This window comes from Sceloporus occidentalis, unplaced genomic scaffold, assembly GCF_023333645.1.
Source record: "Sceloporus occidentalis isolate IW3139 unplaced genomic scaffold, rSceOcc1.0.p SCAF_4, whole genome shotgun sequence".
NCBI classification, from domain to species: domain Eukaryota; kingdom Metazoa; phylum Chordata; class Lepidosauria; order Squamata; family Phrynosomatidae; genus Sceloporus; species Sceloporus occidentalis.
In genome coordinates, this window is record NW_028316984.1 from 100,096,406 (window position 1) to 100,122,066 (window position 25,661).

Consider the following 25,661-nt stretch of genomic DNA (forward strand, 5'->3'; position numbering starts at 1 on the left):
ATGAACTCACTCACTCACACACTTTCTCTCTCTCTCTGTGTGTGTGTGTGTGTGTGTGTGTGAGAGAGAGAGAGAGAGAGAGAGAGAGATTTCTCACAACAAATATGTAATTCAACATATAAGGGAAGCCTTTATGCCTAATCATTGGCATGCAAGGAGCAGAGCATCAATTTATAGAATTGCAGAATCAATGGCTTAATATATAGCTATCCAATAACTGTGTCCTTGTTTCCTTACATAATACATAATACACACCACAATTTCCTTCTCTCTTACAACAGTGTCCCTTCTCTGTTCTGTAATTGATGTACATAGGTGTGTTACAAAAGAACATTTGCAAGGAAACTGTTTTTCTAGCAATTTTCATATGCCCTAATATTAGTAAAGCATCTTTGGGAAATGACCAAATGATCTGTTTTGAGGTGTTAGACCAGTTCAAAGATATTCACTCACTACAATTCCTTCTCTTCTTTTTGCTTCCCTTCTTCAGTTATTATTATAATTATTCATCTGAGTTTCCAGGAGAGGGTTGTTGTTGTGTTGGACCTTCAAGTAATTTTCTGACTTATGGTAACCCTTCTTTCAAGAGGTTTTCTTGGCAAGATTTCTTCAGAAGGAGTTTACCTTTGCCTTCCTTTCAGGTTGGGAGAGTGTGACTTGCCCATAGTCACCCAGCTGGGTTTGCATACCTGAAAGGGGATTTGAACCCTGGTTTCTAGAGTTGTAGTCCAATGCTCAAACCACTACACCATGTTGGCTTTCTGAAGAAACTGTACAGACAGGAAAAGTGGTGAAGCAAGAGAAATTTTATGTGCTTCTGATATGGTTTTAAATCCAGTGTATTGCTAGGCAGCATCTACTAGCTGATGAGACCTTCTTCTCCTCTCCTTCTCCTGCAGCCCTCTGTCCCGTAAAACACACACACACACACACACACACCTACTGAGAGGGTTTCCAGTCCTCTGTGAAGAGTTTTTGAAGGTTCCCAAGGAAGTTTGCAAGGGAAATGGAATGGTCTTGCCCAGCTTTGGTTCTGCTGACAGAAACAGTTTCAGTCATCACAACAGCCAACTAACTATTGGCCATATTTGACACCAGGCATACTTATACAACAGGACATGTACCTGCAGTCCTCCAAACAAAGTGGACAAAGCATAAGTCTGACATTTTTAAAAAGAAAGAAAAGAAATATATCTATATATCTGTCTGTCTACCAATCATATCTCTCTGTATCTCTATAAGCAAATGAGATACTTCCTTTTAATTTTATGAAAACAAACTGCTATAGCCAGTAACTAATTACTGTTGCTTTTGTTTGCATTGCCACCCATGAATTTAATCAAGAAAGAAGTTAAACAACATAAGTATAATTTCTTTTCAGTCAGGGAATGAAAAAAGCCCAAAGTATTATCATTATTTCTTCCTCCCCCCTCCCCTTTGTTTCTTTCCTCCTGTGTTTCTCTAGTAGATTTAGATGAAAAAACCCTTGACCAGCCTGCAGCAGATGATGATATGAGTGGAATGAAGTTGAAAGAGAACCAGCAGGTTTGCTGTATCACCTTGGCTTCCTATCTTGACTTTGATACTTCCTGCACTGCTCTTCCTCCTGACAGTCAGTCTTAACTATTCACTGGGCTATACCCTTCTTCTTTCTTCCATCATTCTTTCATAATTAAATGAACTATTCATATTTATTTACTATACCTAGGATATTACCTTGGAAATTTCTTTTTTACCACAACAATAGAACCTACAGAATTAGCCTAGTAAAAGACTTTTTTTTTTAGTACTGTTTTTAATATAGAAACCAGAACAGTGATCAGGGGAACAACACATCTTGCTCTGAGAAACAAGAAAAGGTTAAGGCTAAGAATGCTGGAGAGTTCAGTTTGTCTTCATAGTTCACCTTGCTGGCCTAATTTCTTGAAGTAATGTGTAAAATAGGACATAGTTATCTTTTGGAGTTTGCACTTCTTATTGAGTATTATTTGCAAATTATATGCATAAATATTATAATTATGAGATATAGAAAGTAGAAAACAAAGATGGTGGAGAAATATACATTCAAAATGCAAGTGTTTGAATACATTATTAGCATTATGATGCTGAACTCCTCTAGAACCAGTATAAGTATAATTATGTTGCACTACAATCCCAGTACATGCACTGCAAATAATTTCTTAGAGATAGCTGCAATATATATATAGTGACTGTGCTATCGGCTAGATATCTACTTGTACAATAATTTTTTCTCCTTAATAGGCATTTATTTATGTAAAATCAAATTAAGGACAGGAATTTATTATGTCAGCAGATGTTTAGCTAACTGAATTTATGTATTTGGCATCAATGAGAGTTCTTTAAATTTTGTATAAATGGTTGTATGTTGCAAAATCACTTTCAGATAATGTGTTGTTTTGCTTTTGCTTTTTCCATACCAAGTACTGGGTTTATGCTTGGATCAGTCTAAGCTGGGAGCACATAGCTCCTGAATATGTATGCAATTCCCTGTTCTCCTACTGAGGGGCAGCTCAGATTCTTCTTTGATATATATGAATGATGAAGCTTCTGACCTGCTTCTGAGACCTTGCATTGCAATGATCTAGGTTGATACAATTGTGCCAAAATGATTGTATTCTTATATAGACAGGTATAGCAACTGAATTATCTGCCTGTTAAGCATAACTAGTTGAGACTTAAATGTAATAAGTGTACTGTATAATATGCAACACTTCATGCCATTAGTGTGACTTCTCCCTTATCAGCAGTATTATTCTGATTATGTATGGAACTGTATTGATGCATATATCTGTAAAGCATGGTTCTCAATCATGTATTTGCCCTTTGCGTATTTATAGATTTTGGATGGTTTTATCGGTATGAAGGAAAATTTCCCACAATTCGCAAGGTACAAAGAATGATGAGTGTGATGTGTAGAGAAAATTTGCTGTGGCAAGTGCATTCTAATCCAGCCTGTATTTCCCCCCATCATCCACGTATGTTTAGTTCAATAAATAAATAGTAAAGAAAAAGCTTGTTTGCAAGTCACAGAGGCTTAGACCCAAAGATAGTTTGCACAGTGCTCATGTGTGCTGCCTCCTTCACTTCTGCAGGATGCTGCCCCTTTGCACAAGTGCAGTTCCACTAATGGAACTTAAGATCCAGATTAATATATTATGAATATTCACAAAAAATTGTAATGTGCAGAAAATGTAAAGACTAAATTCAGTACAGGACAATGGCACAAAAATACCAAACCTCAGACAAATAAAAAAAATATAATCTGAACATAAAAAACTAAAATCAAAGAGCCTCAAACTGACAAGCAGAATTAAAAAAACAAATTTAAATTTTAAGATATAAGACATTTAAACCTGTCTAAATAAAATGGTTTTCAATTTATATCCAAACAAATATAATATTGGCACCAGGTAGTATATCTCTTACAGAAGGTCTGAAGAGAAGGAAATCCTTTGATGAGCATAGTCCATTGGCAAGCTTATATGGAAGGAGACACTCCTTCAAATATTTGGTGTATTATCTGGCTCCAGCCAGCACAATGGGATTTCTGAAATGGGTTTACCAAGTGGCTTTGTTTTCTAAAGGAGCCACCTTTACCATCCCCACCTTTACCCAATCTGTCTGTTGCTTTCTAAACAATCTTCTTTCTTGTTTTCCTCAGTCTTGGATTTTCCTTAAGCTGCTGTCATGAGCCCTTGCTTAAAGTACAACTTCAATTGCTCCCAATCAGTTACAGTGTTCTTACAGTGGCTAAAGTCACAAAGCCTGATCTGTGATCCTTTTGTCTCGGAAAAAATACAGCACTGACATCTCAACCTTAATCCAATAGCCTTGAAGCAATTTATTTGTACATCAAGAGCAAACATTTTTTTCCTTGTGTACATTTTGTGTATGTGCAGGTGTTTCTCAAGGTGCCAATTTATTTAGGAACATAAAATCCTCTGAATTCCACTAGCACCTATCTCTGCTTTCTGAAACTCTGGTGTTTTAGCAGCTTAATAAAATTCCAAAGCATCAGTTTGGTTTTCTAGAGTGAAATGAAGTAAGTTTTTTTCCCCTTTTGCAGTTGCTTGCTGTTTTGTTCTGGCAATGAGCTAATGAGAATTTTGAATGTATGTAATGCTAAACTCTTTTCTCATACAATAAAAGAATTACTGTGACTAGATATATGAGCACCCATTGCATAAAAGTGATGTTCTAAGATGGCATTTCATTTGTAGAGACCAGACATTATGGTATTAAATTACAAATGGTGTAGTTTTCTGTTAAATCTACGTTAGAGGCATTCAGGTTTTATGCTAGAATATTGTGATAATATCAATAATTTTATTTGTTTAAGAACAATCCAGCAAGACACATACACAAATAAACAATAAAGGTAAAAAGGAATTAATTTGCCCTTTTTATCATTGGAAACTAATGGTTCAAATTTCCCCCTTGATTTGGACTTAACAGAGATAACACAAGAGCACAGTGCCTGTTGCCTCAAAGTCAATGGGTTCTAGTGATTGATAACATATTCTCTGAGGTGGGGAGGGGAGGTTACTACTATTGCTGATCTATCTGACTGTCATAGTAAGATTAGACAAAACAAAATTTAGTAATTATTTGATTATAATTTAGTTATGTTTAGTTAATTGTTTAATTGTTTTTCATTTTTTGCCCCAGCAAAGAATCAATGTACCCATTGCCCCGTCTTCTAGGGCAAGTGCTCATATATTTGTAGTCTCAGAGGATTTCAACTTTACAGGGTTATCAACCCCTGTAAAATGTGTCTATGCATGTGTGAAAGTATACAATAATCATAATAAATCATACAGAAAGGGAAAGAAAGAAAGAAATCCAAAAACGACAGCCTCAGTGAGCAGAAAAAGAGTAAAATGCAACTAGAATTTGAGCTAAAGCTTCTTAAGGAAAAAGAAGAGAAATTGGAAAGAGAAAAACAGCTGAAAATCAACCGACTTGTGCAAGAGGTATGTTTTGTGTGACGTGTAATTCATCACATAGTTTCTATTCAGTAGAGTTCCCCCTTCCCATTGTTTCCTGTAGGGAAAAGAAGACCTCCAAAATTCCCAGTTATCACAAGTCCTGCTAAGGCCTTGCAAACTCAGGGTCATGGCTTACGAAATTGAATCAATATACCATACCTGTAATGCAATCTTCCTCTTTTCCTATTGCTTACAACTTTATTAGGCATTATTTTTTTCCCATTCATGTCAGTACATGATTTTGTCAAAAGTACAATAGTCTCAATTTAGTTATCTTGGCTTTTAGGAAGAATTCAAGCTTATTTTGCCCTTGGATTTCTTACTGCATGAGCAAAATGTGAATCTGGGACCACATGTGGCCCCAAGGCTATTTTGTAGCCCTCAAACATTTCCCCAAGCTGCCCCTTCTCTAACTAGAAAAAATAATGCATTGCCTTTCCTGGAAAGAAAATTGGAACCTTGACCTGCCACAGTCGCTCACCTATCTTGCTCCACATCTTCCAGCTTAGATCTGTGACTTTCTTATTTGGGCTTAGTTCACACTGCTCCTTTTACCTAGGGGGTCCCTGGGCCAAAACAGATGGCCCAGAAGGAGAGGCCAGAGGCTGCTCTGGCCCTGATTGGGCCAGGAACACAGCAACTGCACAGCCCACTCCCAAAGTGGGCCACCGCCACAATCCCAAATGGACTGCCAGCAGAAGCGGATTACATCCAGTCAGAAAAAGTCAATCTGCTGCCACCTTAGCATGGCCTCAGACCAGCTTCCAGCCATTATGTGCATTATCTGAACCCCATGCCCCCAAAGCAGCCACAAGCCACTCCTTTTGCCCCATCTGTTTTGGGCCTCTATTTATCATTTTTGGACATACACAATGATTGTGCATAATCCCCAGTCTGGAGCACTAAGTGGTGGATGTGCATTTTGCTGCCCAGGACATTATCATATATACTGGATTATTCTGTACCATGTGATTCTTTCATCGTACAAACTTTGAAACACTCAATAGCCACTTTTTGTACTTTCTTCCAAAATAGAAGAAAAGTCCAGGCAGCAAACATAGGCTTAGATTTTCATGTCAGGTGATGGTTCCTAAGTTACTGGGCAGTGAATCAATTTCAGGTTGCAGTCCAAACATTAATGAAACAGTCCAAGATAATGAACTTTTGGGGAAGAGTTATAGGGTCCAGGACCCTGAATATCTTCTTTAAAGCTTATTCAGTGTTCCACTAACATAGTAAGCACCAGTTTCACCTCTCTACATCTTGGAAATGAAGAGGTTGAAGGAAATAAGTTACAGGGATGTTTGAATTTTTGCACATTTTTAAAACAGTGAAATGCATTTTGTCCCTTGAGATGTTTAACTGTGTGTGTATAATTGTACCCTTACACTTATTCTGCAACTGTGATATGACTTAGGTATCTGAGACCGAACGAGAAGATTTAGAGGAATCGGAAAAGATTCAACACTGGGTGGAAAAGCTTTGTCAAACACGTTTAGAACAAATCTCCTCTGTGGAGAATGATACTCCAGAGGTAAAATAATCCTCTGATCCACCTACTTTATGTTGCTGATCTAGGAAATACTTTGCAGATGTAGCTAGCATTATTCTCTTTGGCTGTCTCATTTTTATTTGAGGTTTCCATGATGGAATTCACATATTCAGATATAGTTTCCTCATAAAAACATGCTTTAAGATGGTAATTAATGGAAGCGATTAAAAATATCCTAGCTACCAGAACTTCCCCACATGTTTTCATGAATGAAGTCAATGAAACTATGCATTTCATATGATATGATACGATGTATGAAATGCATAGTATCATTGACCTCATTCATGAAAACATGTGGGGAAGTTCTGGTAGCTAGGATATTTTCCTTAATATATTTTTAAAGAAACATTAATATGAATGGGAAGTCCTAAGCAATATTGTCTATAACAGAAATTCTTGTTGCAAAGCTAGCTATTTTTTCTTTTCATCTTGCTTCAACAGATTATCTTTACCTTCTTAAAATATCTTTCTCAGTTATAGGGTATGCTGTTGTTTTTCTCTTATGCATATTTGTTTCCCTTGCACTGAGCAGGGGGTTAAACCTGATGGACCATAGGGCCTGTTCCAACTTTGTGACTGTGATTTTGTATGAATGGTGATACATATAGGTGTATGTTAGTTCAGTTATGCAGAAGATTTTGTGCATGTATTAAATGTTTTCTAGCAGTGGGTGGCACTATGCAGTTCACCTTATTGATAATCTATTCAAATATTTTAATCAAGTGCTACTTTAAAATGGATCTCTGTTGATACACTAGACAACAGGTGTACGTCCTGCTGTTTCTCCTTCTGCAACATCTGTACAGAGGTTTGCTGGTGGATTGCAACTCCACACCACTGACCTTGATGATATCAACTTAGATGATGTTGGCAAGCCTCCAAAATATCCAGCACCACCTCCACCTCCATTGTCCCATGTAGCACCTGTATCGTCAGTGGCTTATCCACTTTCTGGACCAAATGTCTCAGCTGTTCGAGGACCAGCTCCAGTGTCCTCTGCAGCTACATGGATACCATCACCATCTTCTTCTTCTTCTTGGATACATATCCCACCACCTCCTCTGTCACCACCACCACCTCTATCACCACCACCTTCTCCCCCACCCCACCCTCCTCCTCCTTTGATCCTCCATCCATTGCCCACACATTTGGAAGAAAGAATGGGCAGCTACAGCTATCAGCCTGGTGGGCCAGCAGAATCATTCACTGACTGGGAAATGAAAAATTACAAAGGAAGGAGTTTTACTCCTGTTGGTTCTCAGGCCAGTGAGCAGCAGACCTATTTATCCAGTCCAAAGGTATGATATGGAATGAGATACTGTATATTTTGCATGTGCCATCTCTTAAAATTATTAAGAGAAGAAACATATATTCCATTTTGCTTGCTATTTTGTTGTTGATATGAAAGCCAGACACTGGCTATTTACTTGCTTCTTAGTGGTACATTAAAGATCCAGTGATAAATCTGCTATTGCTCAAATGATGGCAAATTTCCTAGTGAGCCTTCTGTATTAATCACAATGGGGAAGAAGATGGCACACAATCTTCCTACAGTAAAGGTTGCCCAAGACCAACCAACTGCAATGTTGATTTTTTACTGTTGAAAAGAAAAGGTTTTCCCCATTTTTTCATTTTTGTTTGTGGTAAGATTTTTAAAGCCAGTTCTTTCACAAGACAGAAATTATAAGGTTTGTATTTGTAATGGTTTGACTTCTTTTTGTTTTATAAGTCACACTTAGTATGTAGTTTTAAATAAAGATCTTTGATTTATACAGTATATAATTTTATATAAAAATAAAATAGTTTAAAAATACCAGTAGGTATTAACCTGTGTACATAAAAATGCTCTTCAAAATATAATTATTGATTAGGTATATCACAATTGTAGATAACCAGCATGGAATATACTGTATTGTCATTTAGGTTGCACGAAATGCATCTCATGTCAGCAAGGTATCATCTACATCAGGCAACTCATTGGTATGTCACATATATTTTAGTAAATAAATATATGTTATTGTCTTCAGTCATGAGGTTGGGGGGGAATATGTAAGGCCATTCAACTCTCATAAAGAGCATTTATTTTATTTATAAAATATCTAGGCCAAAATTACAATCCAGTTGTGAGTAGAGCAGATTACTTGATTCAGTGGGAACTAGATAAGTCAACACTTAAGTAAATTCAACTCATTGCTACCTCTATTCTAGCTAGATTTAGCAGTTGGATTCAAGTTTGTTTGGACCCTTGCCATCACTGCACAGATACATACTCTAAGAAAACTTTCATTATGACTTGGGATACATATTGCAATCAAAACTTCCATTAAGAGTGGTGCTCAAGTACTTGTTCAAGCTTGGAACACCCCTATCTCACCCTTGTATTGTCTTCCTGTGAATAAAGACATGGGGTTCTACTAGATGGATTTTAGTGGAATAGTTAGTGACCAGTAACACATAGCTCAAGCAGATGCCTGCACCATTTTACAAGCGTGTATATCATTGCACATTTTAGATTTTTAAAATGATTTTAAGATAATATAATGTCATTCTCCTTCTGGGCAGCAGAGCAAGGGCACTCATAAAACAATATCATCTACAAATCCAGCAATATTTTAAAATCACAAACTGTGTGTAAGTCCTTCATCTGCCCCAATCCCTCATAACATCCTGGTTCACAACTGCTCAACCACACAACATGCCCCTGAAAGAAAAGGGATGGGATGGGCAAAAGTAATCTGAAATGGTTCCTGCACTGGGCGCGTTCAAAGTACCTCTGGTCAAAGGGCTAAAGCCATGCTGGAGCAGGAACATGCTTTGGTGACAAGTTCTGAGAGGAAACCTTAACTATGAAAAATTCCTCTTCCTTGTTTCTAAATCCAGTGTCTTTAACTTAGTTTCAAGGTTAACAAACATTTTTTTTTTAAAAAAAGAAAAGAAATACTTCCTTTCTTATTAAAGGATCATATAATCAAATTTATTTTAAAATGTGTTCATTTGAGACTGGGTGGCTGGAACAAGACAGAGATTCTGTTGGTTACCCTGTTGTTTAGCAGTTTCATTTCCTTTGCTGGCTGAACTAGTCTTGAAAGTGGGGTTGGAGTCCCCTTGGTTTGATGTGCTGTAACTTCAACATTCTTGTTGAGGCCATTATGTCAGGAACTCCTCAGGACTCCATGTCCTCTGTGATGACCATGGTTCTGTCCCAATTGGTATCTGGCTTCACCCATATTGTAGAACTGCTTTTGTGTGCTGTACAGGATGATGTTGATCTGAGTTTCATGGGCACATTGTTACCTAACTAGTGAACTTTGGTCTCACTCTTGGAGTTAGAAAAGATGGTAGTAGTAGACAACCTACTGTTAAGAATTTGTATGCCACTTCACAGACAAAATTGCTGCACTGTGACTTGGATGCTGTAGCTTATACACAACCAGTAGATGTAACCCTGGCTCCTGCTGTTCTGTGTCACTGAATATGATTCAGTTTGTGCAGCCTGAGATTGTTGATAGGATCCTTGGAGAAACGATAACCAGCCCCTTGCCCTTCCTGGCTCATACAAATTGCCAGAGGAGGACTATGCAAATGGGTAAAAGTAGTGAATGTCTTGCTGCAGCAAGTCCTGCCTAAAGAGACTATGGCAGGGCCTTCACTGAAAACGAAAACTCTTCTTAAAGATCATTGTACTGGATAATTAATGGCCAGTCTCCTGTATCCCCTATTTTGGCCAGAATTCTAAAGTGCACAATGGCCTCACAACTCCAGGTGTTCCTGGAAGTGATGGATTATCTAGATCCATTTCAATCAGATTTCAGGCCTGGTTATGGGATAGAAAATGTAATTTTGAGATTGTTACAACAACAAAGAGCAGCTTTCTTCATGCCTTATCAAATTATGTCTTAGCACTTCAGTTCTCTTCCCGTAGGAAACAGTTTTACAAGAAAGCTACTATGCTCTACTCCATTTCTGCTTTATTTTCTTGTGCAATAAGGCTCACAGTTGCAAGGAGATGTATTGTTTATATGAGGAAGGTTGCATGCATATATTAGCAACCTAAAGAAATATAGCTGTATCTTACTAGCATTCTATTCATTGTGATATTTTTTAAGAGTCTGAATGACAGTTCTTAAGGGAATTGATGACATTTAGTATATTTGTTTTGTGTAAGCTATGCCCCTGTAACACTCTGAAATTGAACTCCATAGCAATTTTCTCCAAGCCCTCCTGCCCAGCATCGCTCAGCTATACCTATAGTCTCCAAACCAGTCATGCTGCATCCTGACCACAATATCAAGGTCAGACCAGCAATCAAATCAGAAGCCCTGGTAAGCCTTTGCTAATATCTGCATGCTACATGTGTGTTGGGTGTGGCATGTCAAGTGTTTGTTGTTAATCTCCATCTTTCCACTTTTGTTCAGACTCAAAATGCACATGAAACATGTCAGATATATTTTATTTTATTAAAATGTTTACATTAAAGATGTGTGTAAACTCCTCCTCTTTAACACAACGAATGTTTGCTACTATACATCAATCAATCTTGTGGTAGCAACATGGTGTGAACTTGATCCCTGGTGAACTCTTGAAGTGGTCACTTTTAGGGCTCCGGTGCCCTTTTTAGTGACCTGCCACTCCTCATAACTTCCAGAAACAAAAGCCTGCCCACGTGTTAAGATAGGCAGAGGAGGGCTTTCCTTCAGTCCCATCACCTTTGCAGGAGCAGTTGCTAAGGACTTGGGAGAGTGCCTTCTCCGTGCTGCTCCCAGACTGTGGAATTCTCTTACAGAGGAGGTCAAGTTGACTCTCTCCCTATTCTCTTTTCTCTGGCAGCTGAAAATATTTTTTGTTTAGGCAGGCATTTGGTGGGTGAATTTTACATATGTAGTGTGGTTTCATGTTTTAATGGTTTAATCGGGTTTTTTAATATATATATATATATATATTAACAATGCTGTTTTTAACTTATGGTTTAATATTAGTATTATTTAATTATGTTTAAATTTTGTAATGAATTTTTACTTTTATCTTTTTAAATTATTGTAAGTCACCTTGAATCCCATTTGGGAGAAAGGTGGGTTATAAATCTCACAAATAAATAAAAATAAATACATATTCTGAAAAATGTTTAAAATGAAAAACAAATTATAGGTTTAGTATCCCTTACTGGAAATTCTGAAATCCAAAATTGTCCGCCTGGGTTTCTGGTGGCTCAGTGTCCACAAACTTAATTTTATGCACAAAATTATTTAAATTATTATGTATAAAATTAACTTCAGGATATGTGTATAAGATGTATATGAAATGTAACTGAATTTCTTGTTTAGACTTGAGTCCCATCTCCAAGATATCTCCTGTTGTAAATGCAAATATTCCAAAATCTGAAAAAGTCCAAAATCTAAAACACTTCTAGTCTCAAGCATCTTGGATAAGAAAGATTCAACCTGTGGTGGTGGTGATGATGATGTTAATTTCTTTTTATGAGTTGTACAAGATGCAGAATCCAGTTTTGATGTCATAGGATTTGGCACAGAGTATTGATCTTTCTCTTTAATGCAGAGAGAGGACTCAGAGCTCTGTCCAACTAGCCAGGGAAAGACAGGGCTTCCATGTAACACACACAAACACACACCCCTCTGTACTATTGTAAGCATTTTTTATTTCCCTTATGGAGCATGTTGGGAAAGAGGGCTTCAGTGAAATCTTATACCAGGTAGATTGTTGTCGTTCTTGTGTGCCATCAAGTTGTTTCCTATATAGGACAACCCTTTCACAGGGTTTCCTTGGCAAGATTTGTTCAGAGGAAGGACTAACTCTAGTATAATAGGTCACACTCCTAATACTTTTAAATGGTATTAATGATGACACTGTAACAATAGTCTATCTATCTTTTATATCAGGGACATGGTATGGGATGACTTTCCAGTTATGTCATGTATTTACAGGCATTATGACAGAAATATGTGTCAAGATAATACTACCTATCCAAGGTACTATCCAATCATAGCACTTATGATTCAGTTCATGATAGCAGGTAACTATACATCCAGGATAAATCCCAGCACAAGTATTTTTGCTAGTGCCAACATAGTACAGTAATTGATAAAGCATTTAAAAACAAACAAACTGTATTACCTCTTGGTTTCTATTTTTAGAAAAGTTCTTTCATACATTTATTTTCATGTATATATGTGACACTGGAAATGTATGATAGGAAATATAGTTCCCATATATTTTTTTAAAAAATAAATATCCTTTAAATATGAAATCTCTTAAGTTATCATATATACTCGACTATATGTTTACCTCATGTATAAGTTGAGGTTTGGGGATAGGTTGAGGGTAAAACCTAGGGGCAGATGACAAAGGATATAAAGGACCAAGCAAAAGAAAACACTGCCAAGGAATTTACAAAATTCTGGCAGTCATAACTGTGTTTACCCTAAAGGCTGAAAGAATGAGGAGGGAACTTTGGTAAATCATGGCTATGCGATGAAGGGGTAACAAGGTGCAGGTGGGGCTAAGAAAATGTGCACATGTCAAAAAGGATAGAAAAACAAAGCTAAGAAAATAATGACTGAGGGCCTGTACAGACAGGCCAAAATAAAGCTGCTTCGGGCCACTTTGGAGGTATGCTATTTAAATGACACACGCATCTTAAGAGGCCAGAAGCGGTGCCAAAGCTGCATTCTGGTCCTTAGGACACATGCATTATTTAAACAGCATACCTCCTAAGTCAGGGGTAGGCAACCTTTTTGAGCCAGGGGCCGGGTTGCTGTCCCTCAGACAACTGGGGGGCCGAAGCCAAAACATTAAAAAATAAAAAAATTTTTAAAAATTAAATATATAAATAAACCAGGACAAATGTAGGACAAAATTTTCAAATGGAAGACACTTTTTTTAAAAAATAGAGGACATGTGAAAAAATTTGCTGATTTTTTAAAAAAATTGTAATATAAATGCATGTTTCTGAGGCTTCTATAGACAATTGCCCCCCAAAGGCCCCGGCGGCAATCGGCGGCAGGACTGGGCTGGGGCCGGTCCCAAGGCCTTGCTGGGCCGCATCCAGCCCGCGGGCCGCAGGTTGCCTACCCCTGTAGTGACCTGAAGCAGCTTTATTTTGGCCTGTCTGTATGGGTCCTATGTTAGCAGTGAGTATAGTCTTTAATTTCAGTATGATAACTTTGCCTGATTTTAACCCAGCAAAGGTGACCAACTGCTGGTACAGACCGGCAAAAAGAGCCGGCTTCCGGGTGGTGTGGGAGCATGCCCTGACTCCACCCCCAAGCCAACATCATGCCGCCCATCCAATGAGACGGTGGGAAGTGTTGAGATGTTCCTGTGGCGTAGCCATTAGATGCCACACATCACAGAAATGCAGAAGAGCCGTTGGTGCTGTGAAAAGGGTGGCTTTTTTCTATCTCAAAAAAGAGTGACATTTTGCCACTTCTTTTTTGGACTGGACAAATGCCAGATCGGGGGCACGGTGTGCAGTTGCTGCAGCCCCAATCCAATGCTCAGAGGGGCAGCCAGAAGCCATTCCTTCAGGGTGGTTTGCTTCAACCCCAGGATATACAAATGTATTATACAAATCCTTCAAAGCCCAATTCCTCTCAGTGCTCCTTTAAGGGGTGCCCTGCTCCCGCTATTTTCCAAAGAGCCCTGTTCCCGTTATTTTCTCACCTAGATGTTCAGAAAGGCCAGAAGTGGCATGAAACAGCGAGAGTCTAGGGGGTCGGTGCTTCTTTCAGGAGATCCCAGGACAAACTAAGCTCTTGTCTTTCACCACTACTCACAGGAAGGGGTGGCTACATTTTGGTAAGAGTTTAACTACAGCACTTACATTGACCTGTGGATAAGTTGACACGTGTTTTGGGATTAATTTTTTGACTAAAATTTCTGGACTTACACATGAGTATACACAGTATATAACTTTAAAATGAGTCTTGAGTTAGCCATCTGCTCTAGCAATTTCTTCAAACAAAATCAGCAAAATCAATAGTCTCCTTAATTACGACTATTCATTTAAGAAAGAAAACCTATTTCTAAACTGATCCTGATTTCTGTGAAGCATCTGCCTGCTGTCAAAGAGATAGTGATGTCATTCCATTGGTCAGACAACAGTTTCTACCTTTCAACTGAAACACACAAGAGTTTTTTTTTAACGTTCAGTTTGTGATGAAGAGCATAGCTAAGTAGCTCAGGTTTTGTAGGCATTGACAGTAATGCCAAGATTAGCATATTAACATTTAATACAGATCTCCCCCCCCCCCCCCCCCGGGCCCATTTTGGTTAGTTACAATATGAAACATGGTCAGCTTCCCTTTCTTTTCTTGCATATTATTCTCCCTGAATTCAAGCAGCCTGAATTGTTCTGGATAATTTTTCTGTGCAGAAAAAAAAAATGAAGCTTCCCTGTTCAAAAAAAAATGTTTGCTCTCAAGAAACACCTTTTCTGCATAGGAAATGTGTTTTTGTGTGGGGGGGAAAGCTGCATCTTTCTCTGTGCAGAAAAATATTTTTGTAACTTTCTGGAATGTCCAAACACTTGGAGAAAGCTGTGCAAAAATCTCATGGCTCTATTATTCTACCTGATGGGGCTTCCTGACTGTCAGGAAGCCAATTTTTTGACCAGGAAACAAATAAACGGAGAATATTCCTTCCATCCCTATGTGTAGGACAGTTTCATGAAAATTCACTTAATATTTTCAGCAGCATTCAATACCAGTAACCAGGGACGTAGCCAGGATTTTGGGAAGGGGGGGGGGTCCAGACTAAGTGCCACCATTATAATGGGGCTTGGGTGCGGCAGCGTGGCAGCACACACCATTCATTTTATCTAATGAAAGGGGGGGTCCAGACCCCAAGGACCCCCCCCACTTGGCTATGTCCCTGCGGTAACCATGCAGACTTTTAGAAAGTCATAGGGATTAGAATTCCCATTCACTCCACTTAACCTTGGAATATAAACAGAATATATGAGACTGATGGTCATTCATTTCTGTGGGTTTACATAAAAACTAATGCCTAGTTTGGCAATTTGTTTCTCCTTTTCTTCCAGCCTCAAGAAATGTTTAAAAGAATGGTGGTTTACAATTCATCATTTAAAACTAACAAAAAACAAGTAAAACAAAGTTTTATTTCTTCCTTGCATGGTATTTTTGTGTTTCGGTTGTTATTGCTTTTATGTCAGAATTCTCTTTTTTCTTTTTCTTCTGTCTCATATTCAGTTCCAATAAGGATGCAATACTGTATAACATTTTAAAAAATCAAGTTTTATATTCCCTTTGTCAATGCATGTGATTTCTGTTAGCAAACTGAATTTCGTAGAGCTTGTCTACACTGGCCATAATACACCAGGATGCTCCTCGAGTATTCTTGCCCTGGTGGTACCCCAAATTACCCTACAGACATCCCCATGGAATAAAGGGTGAGTTATTTTAGGCCATTTAAGAGAGGAAAGAGTATATTCAGTTCAGAATTGGCCTTACACCATGAAGGCAGTCCACATTCACAACAGGGACTTGGTTCTTCTTCAAGGTGAGGGCAGGGGGAATTTGGTTCATTTGGCCCATGTAGACATACCCTTATGAACACCAGAAAATAATCTGATATTTAAAACATTCTGAGGCCATAATGAAAATGCAGTCTAGAAGTGCCATTAGTGTGCTTCCACAGATGTGTGAAATGAAGTAGTGAAGGAGAAAGGATAATTCAGAACTGAGTCTCCAAAAAAATAATGGTAAAGGTTTCCCCTTTGACATGATTGTTTAGTTCTGTCCAACTGCATCCCTGCTCCCCGAAGAACTACCAAAGTAGAAAATTGTTTTGCATGAGAAGATTTTGAAGAGCTGTCTAGCTGTTCATATGCAGTCCCAATCCCTGCAAAGTGATTTTATTATTGAATTAGAATAGTGTAAGAAGAGAATATCATAAAAATTAATGATTCATATTATTTTAGCTACTAAAATGCTATAACATAGAATTAGAAGTATATTGATACAATTCATATAATTCATACAATTTCTCTATATTTAAAATTTGGAATATGCAAAGATTGTGTTATAATCATTGTTATTGCAGGCCATAAGTGCAATACTACAGCAATTTATATTTTAATCTAGCATTTATGATTTATTTATTTCATCTAGCATTTCTTGTGGGAACATTAAATGTTAGCATGTTAATTTTAGAATAGCCATTGTTCCGTTATAGGATTCAGTGCTTGTTTAAAGTATTATATTTGTTATTTCTTAAAACATATTTTCCCAGGAAACTATTCTTCAGGGATAACATCTGTTAGTTATGAATTTGACCTAAAATTTTTGGAAGAGCAAGTGTTTTGCCTTAAATCACATAAAGGATTAGTAGCTCTACTTAAATTACAACTCCCTGTATTTGCTCAAGTTCTTTCTAATATGAAATGACTGCACTTCATTTTAGCTTTCTTTACAGAACATATATTGGCGTAATATGACATATTGTGCCACCTGTTAATTGTACTGTTTCCAAGAAAAGTGAACCTGTGAAACCAGAAATTTTACAACACTGCCAGACAAACATGAGTTAAAGGAGGAAAGGCAAAGGGGAAAAAATGGGGCATGCCTAAATTTTACTAAAATTAGAAACTGTACTAAAATTAAAATTAAACAGTTACTTTCTTGCATTATGGTTTCCATACTCTCCTTGTTGTAGCCATTACTCCAGTTCCATCTTAATTTTCCTTCATCGGCTTTGATTCGATCCAATTATACTGGTACAGTTCTACATTATTCATAATCATGTTACTTGCATTTTACTTTGCTGTCAGTAGATCAAAGTAAATTGTCATTCCCTCAATCTGTAGTGGTCTTATTAAATTGAATAAACTTCTCCACTATGTTTGAGTATTGTATTCTAAAAGTAGTACAAATTTAAGGATCTTAATTGTTTTCTGACTGTCAGGAGGAACATGAGTGAACTATAAATGCATCTTCATTTCACCACTTCCCTGTCTTAGCTTATCTGAGAGCCTGTTTCTTTCTATGGTTTGTTGTATGTGTTTAATTGCCAGTTTTATTTTTAGGGCTTCCAGAAATATGTGGAAGATTTTGATCCATACACAATGGTAAGGATAAATTTATAGTTCATGTGTCATATTTTACATGCTGAATCTCTAAAGCTGCTTTTGTTTTTGGTTTTCTGAACAAGGCAGAAAAACACACTTTCGTGTGATAAGTAGAAATTAGATCACATGCTGTTTTAACTTACATGCATCTCATTGTGTGTTTTATTGTTTGCATTTGAAAAAATGGATATGACTTGCATTCCTTTGATTCTGCTAGTTTTCACCAGATCAAATTATGGGGAAAGATGTCCGACTTCTGCGTATTAAGAAGGTAATGTCTGAGATGAAATGAAGACAACTGTGAAGGCTTTTTAGTCATGGTGCCCCAAATGTACAACAGCATGCCCAAGCAATTTTTGGAGACACAAACCCATTAAAACTTTAGGAAATGGGTTGTGATATTTTTAGGAGGAAAGTTTCTAAGGTTTTATTGGTTCTAATTTTATTGGAGCCTAGTCAGTTTATCTTGTTGGTGCTGTTAGTCATACTGATTTTATTAGCAGTTTCTATTGTTTTCAATTGTTATTTTTTGTTATAAATTGCTTTGCTTATTTTAATAGCAAACTGATTTATAAATATTTGTAAAAATAAATGAAATTCCAGTTCCATGTTATTAACAGAAAAAAATGACATTTAAACATGTATGGCAGACCTTTGGAAGACCTTTGACAGTAGTGGGGGTGATGGTGGTGGGGGTGGATTATTTAAATTGTGTCACAAAGGTGCAGTTTATTAAGTCTTTTTTAAATTTAACTTTCTTTAACAGGAAGGATCATTAGATCTTGCAGTAGAAGGAGGCATTGATTCCCCAGTTGGAAAAATAGTGGTATCTGCTATTTATGAGGGGGGTGCTGCAGACAAACATGGTAAGTAGCTACTATTAAGATACACCAAATAAACTTCAATTGCTCATTAAATTAAATAGCTCTGTTAAACTTTTCAAAGTTATCACACATTATAAGATTTTTGGATCTTATAATTTTATTTATTTATTTGTCAGAAGTATTATGTAAATTTATAATAAATCTATACATTTTCCAATATGTTTGAATTCAATGATACCTTAATAAAGAAGCATTCAGTTCTTACAGTTTTATCCATCTTTCTACATTAACCATCTGAATTTCTCTGGGAGAAAATGGCAGAATGGACAATTCTTTTGTCAGTCACAATAAGATAAATCATCTTGTGGTGCCTGAAAGAATCACAAGTTTTATTTGTTCTGGAGCCCTTTTCATTAGAGGCATCAGATTAAATCTACAAATGCCAAATGGAGCTTAATTATAATTTAAGTGCCACAACACTCTAAGTTGGTTTTGTTGCAACAGACTAGCATGGCCAGTGGTGTCACTTGGAGGGGGGGGGGGTGCAGTGATGTGGCCCACACCAGGTGACACTCCAGAAACTGCTCTGTCCCCAGTGTGTGCTTCATCCTCTGCACATGGCTGCTCTGTTCCTTGTGCTCTTCCCCTACATTCCTTCTTTCCTCATCAGGAAAAGGATGGGCCAGCATGGGGAGCGGAAGCATACAGCATCCCTGGAAGCCCTGCCTCAGAAATACCACCAGGAGCCCCACCCCCACCCCCACACCAGGTGACACCTGCTGCAGGAAGGCCACTGAGCATGGCTATCCCCCAGAAATCAAACAGCAGTTAATTTAATAAAGCAAACAAATCAGGAAATATGTGTAACACACTTAAACCCAAATAAATAGTTTGATGTTCAAGGACACTACTCCAAATTCTCAAATACCACAGGCTTTAAAAGCTCCAAAGGCTATACAAAATACAACTCCTGTTGAGACAAGTATCAATATAATAAAGAAAAACTGCCATTTTAGCATCAGATATTAATATGCAAACAATTGGGGGGGGGGACTAATGAGCTGCTGTTGTCTAAGGCTTCCATGACTTCTGTTGACACCATTATTGCAGTGTCTGTGGACATAAATGACACCGTTTATGAAGCACCAAGCTCATTTATTTACCAAGCTGTTGTATTCAGAACTATTCAGCAGTGACCTCAGTAGTCTCAGAATGAAGATAAACAAGGACAATATGGAACCAATGACATAATTAAACATGACAAGTATAACATCTTATGAGAGCCAATGTGTTGTAGTAGTTTTAAGTGTTGGACTAGGACTCCAGAGACCAGGGTTTGAATCCTGGTTTGGCTATGTAGACTACTCGATGACCTTGAACAAGTAACACTCTCTCAGCCTCAGAGGATGGTAATGAGAAACCCACTCTGAAGAAACTAGCCAAGAAAATCCCATTATAGGTTCACCTTAGGGTCTCTGTAAGTCAGAAACTACTTGAAGGCACACAAAACCCAACAAACAACAGTATCTTATAATTTTATTTATTATATTTTATTTACTACAATAGTTTTAAAAATGAACTGAAAATGTGATCATGTCTTTAACAAACTTTTTTACAGCAGTGACATACAGATTACTGCTTATGATTGTTGCTCTAAGAGAGACATTGATAGAATTTGGCTTCTACTTTTCAAAAAACAGTGTGGTGTAATAAACAGTGTTGGACTGCAGCAGGGGAGGGAAGAATCCAGGATCTAATTCCCAGTCACCTACAAAACACATTAAATACCTTCTCTCCAGCCATTATTGTTCAACTTGAACTACCTTGCAGTGTTGGTATTATTATTATTTCATTTATTTATATCCCGCCTTTCTCTCAGTACAGGGACTCAAGGCGGCTAACTAGTCTAAAACAGTCCAAGTTAAACAGTATAAAACATTAAAAATACAAAGTTTACAAAACAATTAAATAATTCAAAGAATTAAAATTTACATTATTAAAATTTAAAATTTAAAACTCTGTAAAACAAAAACAAAGCAGCATCCATGTCATGCCTGGTGGCATAAAAAACGTCTTTACCTGCCATCAGAAGAACAGCAGGGATGGAGCCATCCTGGCCTCCCTAGGGATGGAGTTCCAAAGCTTGGGAGCAGCCACTGAGAAGGCGTTTCTCTTGCTCCCACCAAACGCACCTGAAAGGGTGGAGGGACAGAGAGAAGGGCCTATCCCATTGATCTCAATACTCTGGGGGGTTCATACAGGGAGATATGGTCCTTCAAATAGCCTGGAGTCAAGCTGGATAGGGCTTTATAGATCAAAGCCAGCACTTTGAATTGTGCCCGGAAATGGACTGGCATCCAATGGAGCTGTTGCAACAAGGGAGTTGTTCGCTCCCTGTAGCCAGCTCCACTTAAAAGCCTAGCTGCAGCTCTTTGGACCAGTGGAAGTTTCCGATCACATTTCAAAGGCGTAGAGCACATTACAGTAATCCAAACGGGATGTAACCAAGGCATGTACCACCATGGCCAGGAATGGACACAGTTGGCACACACATTTTAGCTGTGCAAAGGCACTCCTGGTCACCTCTAATACCTGGGTTTCCAGGCTCAGTGCTGAATCCAGAAGTACCCCCCCAAACTATGAACCTGAGTTTTCAGGGGGAGTGTAGCCCCATCTAACACAGGCTGAATCCCTATTTTTGGATCTGTCTTTCAATTGACCAAGAGCTTCTTCTGCCCTGCTGCATTACCACCAGCCAGCTCCAAGCCAAGCTGAGGCTTTTTGTGTTTGTGCCTGTGCCTTTACCATCTGGGCAGCAGCTGAGGCAAGGAACTTGGACAGGGGGCGGGGCCAAGGCCTCTGAGGCTTCTTCTGCCCTTCTGCATTACCACCAGCCAGCTCCAAGCCAAGCTGAGGCTTTTTGTGTTTGTGCCTGTGCCTTTACCATCTGGGCAGCAGCTGAGGCAAGGAACTTGGACAGGGGGCGGGGCCAAGGCCTCTGAGGCTTCTTCTGCCCTGCTGCATTACCACCAGCCAGCTCCAAGCCAAGCTGAGGCTTTTGTGTTTGTGCCTGTGCCTTTACCATCTGGGCAGCAGCTGAGGCAAGGACACGCCCCCTCTGCCCTCTCGCCGGACCACCGACGCCACCAGAGCTGCGCCTTCGGCCGGGCGGCCTCCTCCCGGGGTGTCGGAGGTGCCCATCTGCGCACCGCCCCGGGAGTGCCGCCCACGGACTGGGGAGCTCCGCGGCGGGACCCCCTTAAGACTCTGGGCTTGGCTTCTGGCTTTGGCGTTTGGCGGCCAGGAAGCGAGTGGGCCTTTAAGGAACACCTGGGGGGAAGCAGGGAGGAGCCCGCCAGGTGAGAGCGGCGGGTACAAAAGCCGGGCAACCGGCGCCTCCTTGACACGCCCCCCTCTGCCCTCTCGCCGGACCACCGACGCCACCAGAGCTGCGCCTTCGGCCGGGCGGCCTCCTCCCGGGGTGTCGGAGGTGCGCATCTGTGCACCGCCCTGGGAGTGCTGCCCACGGACTGGGGAGCTCCGCGGCGGGACCCCCTTAAGACTCTGGGCTTGGCTTCTGGCTTTGGCGTTTGGCGGCCAGGAAGCGAGTGGGCCTTTAAGGAACACCTGGGGGGAAGCAGGGAGGAGCCCGCCAGGTGAGAGCGGCGGGTACAAAAACCGGGCAACCGGCGCCTCCTTGACACGCCCCCCTCTGCCCTCTCGCCGGACCACCGACGCCACCAGAGCTGCGCCTTCGGCCGGGCGGCCTCCTCCCGGGGTGTCGGAGGTGCCCATCTGCGCACCGCCCCGGGAGTGCCGCCCACGGACTGGGGAGCTCCGCGGCGGGACCCCCTTAAGACTCTAGGCTTGGCTTCTGGCTTTGGCGTTTGGCGGCCAGGAAGCGAGTGGGCCTTTAAGGAACACCTGGGGGGAAGCAGGGAGGAGCCCGCCAGGTGAGAGCGGCGGGTACAAAAGCCGGGCAACCGGCGCCTCCTTGACACGCCCCCCTCTTCCCTCTCGCCGGACCACCGACGCCACCAGAGCTGCGCCTTCGGCCGGGCGGCCTCCTCCCGGGGTGTCGGAGGTGCGCATCTGCGCACCGCCCCGGGAGTGCCGCCCACGGACTGGGGAGTTCCGCTGCTGCGGAGCTGCGCAATTGCGCAGCTTTTATTGGGCGAAGAGGCCTTGGATTAGCCTGGGAGCAGGGGATGCCTGTGGTGGCTAACCCCTGCTCCTCTAATAGCCATAGGAGGGTGGGGGGAGGATAGAGAAGCGGGGGATGCCTGGGCCGGGGATAACATCCTTGCGAGCGGGGCTCCAATTGAGGTTGTGTGGGGCAGGGGGAGGTATGGTGGTGGGAGAAGGGACTGGCGTTCCAGGGGAAGGCGTGATAGATGCATCATATCTATCCCGCCTTCCTGTCCCCCTCCCAACCAGAAGGACCTGAGGGTCACTCCAACCGTGCCACAAACCCTGTCGCTGCTCCTGTGCAATGCCAGGTCTGTCAACAACAAGACCCACATCCTCCAGGATCTGCAGGAGGACTCTAAGTGTGACCTGGCTTGCATTACCGAGACCTGGCTGGGGCCTGAAGGGGATGCGGTGTGGGCTCAGGCCCTGCCCGCTGGGTTCTCGGTGAAGGATCAGCGCAGGTTAGGTGGGCGGGGGGGTGTGTGGCCTTGATACATAGGAACACCGTGTCCCTCACCAGGAACCACATCCGACAGACCTCCTATATCGAGTGTATTTACCTGACCCTAAAGGCTAGGGACAGTCTAGGGATTCTGTTAGTGTATCGGCCACCCCGTGCATTAGCGGACTCCCTTAACGAGCTGACACAGCTGGTCGCTGAGCTGATGCTGGAGACGCCCAGGCTTCTTGTCCTGGGCGACTTCAACATCTCCCTCATGGCCAGCCATGTTCCATCCGGTGCGGCTCGGGAATTCATGGAGACCATGGCGGCCATGGGCCTGTCCCAGCTGATACAGGGTCCTACGCATTGTGTGGGTAATACTCTTGATTTGGTCTTCTGTTCGGAGGCGGAGAATCCGTGGGCGGAAATAGTTAATGTTTCCCCCCTGTCATGGACGGATCATTTCCTGGTAGAGGTGAAACTCAAGGCCTCTACCCAGATCCCCCCCGGGGGTGGTGGACCTGTTAGGATGGTCCACCCTCGAAGGCTGATGGAACCTGAGAGGTTCCAAGAAGCCTTAGAGGGGCTCACGGTTGGAAATGACGGCGACTCTGTTGATGCCCTCACCGGTATCTGGAATACCGGTCTTTCTAGGGCTATACACAGGATCGCTCCCAAGCGCCCTCTCAGGCCCGCTTCCAAGCGTAAGCCCTGGTATACGGAAGATCTCCGGGCAAGGAAGCGAGCTCTGCGACGGCTAGAGTACCGTTGGCGCAAACACCTCCGCTTAGACGACAAGACTCTCCTAGACCAATTGTTCAAGGACTATGGAGAGGCAATACGAGCAACAAAGAACTCGTTCTATGGTGCTCGTATTGCGTCCGCTGAGTCGCGTCCGGCAGAGTTGTTCAGGGTGGTCAGGGAGCTAACTCAGCTCCCTCCCGCCCTGAACCAGATCCTTGAACCTTCTAAGGCCTGCTGTGACTTGTTTAACGACTTTTTTGCGGATAAAACTTCTCATATAAGCGAAGGTCTGAACGCCGACATTATAGCAGAACCTAGAGTAGAAGTGTCCAGAGCCTCCGTGGACTATGTTAAACTGGATCAGTTTGAGTTGGTGAGTACCGAGGATGTGGACAAGATCCTTGGAAGTGTCCGGAAAACAACCTGCTCTCTTGATCCCTGCCCCTCGTGGTTAGCAGCCCAGGGGGGACCGGCGGTAACATTGTTGTTACGCCGGATAATTAATACATCTCTGAGGGATGGGCTATTTCCATCGGATCTTAAATTGGCCATTGTAAAACCGATCCTAAAAAAGCCCTCCCTCGACCCCCTGGTTCATAATAATTATCGGCCTGTTTCGCTGCTACCGTTTTTGGGAAAGGTGATCGAGAGGGCGGTTGCGATCCAGCTTCAGGCGGTCTTGGATGAAACGGATTACCTGGACCCATTTCAAACTGGCTTCCGGGCGGGTTACGGGGTTGAGACTGCCATGGTCGCCCTGGTCGATGATCTCCGTCTGAGCATCGATGGGGGAAGCGTGTCCCTGTTGGTGCTCTTGGACATCTCAGCGGCTTTCGATACCATAGACCATGGTATCCTTCTGGGGCACCTGGCAGAGGTGGGGATCGGGGGCACTGCGCTCCAGTGGTTCCGTTCCTACCTCTCCGGGAGGTCCCAGATGGTGCAGCTGGGAGACGTGTGCTCTGATGAGAGGCCCCTTAAAACTGGGGTCCCTCAAGGAGCCATTCTGTCTCCCATGCTATTTAACATTTACATGAAACCGCTGGGAGAGATCATCCGGAGACATGGGGCGCGGGGTTATCAGTACGCTGACGACACCCAAATTATTTTCTCTATGTCTCCGACTGATGCAGTGACCGGGGATGGCGTCTCTCCTCTCGTGGCCTGTCTAGAGTCAGTAATGGGCTGGATGAGGGAAAACCGACTCAAATTGAATCCAGAGAAAACGGAGGTACTAGTGATAGGTTCCCCTGGTCCAGGAATGGCGGTGGTTCCACCTGTCCTGAACGGGGTCACGCTCCCTGTGAAGGACTCCGTGCGCAGTCTGGGAGTGCTCCTTAACTCGTCGCTTCACCTGACTGCTCAGGTGAATGCGACGGTCAAGAGCACCTGTTATCAGCTTCGGCTGATTCGCCAACTGCGCCCATACCTGGCCCAGAGGGACCTAGAAACTGTTGTACATGCTCTGGTAACTTCGAAACTGGATTTCTGCAATGTACTCTACATGGGGCAACCCTTATACCAAACTCGGAAGCTGCAAATGGTGCAGAACATGGCAGCCCGGCTGGTCACTGGTGCTCCCAGGACCAGCCATATAACACCGGTTCTGAAAGACCTCCATTGGCTGCCCATTCGCTTCCGAGCCCAATATAAGGCGTTGGTAATCACCTATAAAGCCCTAAATGGCTTGGGCCCAGGATACCTGAAGGACCGCCTCTCCCCGTACATTCCACCTCGCACCCTCAGAACGTCTGGGCAGCAATTACTGAAGGTGCCTGGGGCTAGGTTGGCCTCCACT

The 25,661-nt window shown here is 41.5% G+C and overlaps 1 protein-coding gene across 5 annotated transcripts in view; it reads left to right on the forward strand.

Moving 5' to 3' along the window:
* Positions 1-25,661, forward strand: part of LOC149314414 (harmonin-like) — an 88,925-nt gene that overhangs the window by 53,473 nt on the left and 9,791 nt on the right. For 3 of the 5 annotated variants that reach the window (XM_089521052.1, XM_089521053.1, XM_089521056.1), the window contains 4 exons: positions 1,466-1,545; positions 17,621-17,662; positions 17,880-17,933; positions 18,429-18,528. In XM_089521052.1, coding sequence (XP_089377178.1) covers positions 1,466-1,545; positions 17,621-17,662; positions 17,880-17,933; positions 18,429-18,528 — 276 coding nt within the window. Of the gene's footprint in view, positions 1-1,465; positions 1,546-2,858; positions 2,909-3,682; positions 4,108-17,620; positions 17,663-17,879; positions 17,934-18,428; positions 18,529-25,661 lie in introns of those variants that run through there. The other 2 variants (XM_089521055.1, XM_089521057.1) reach the window with 2 other exon arrangements.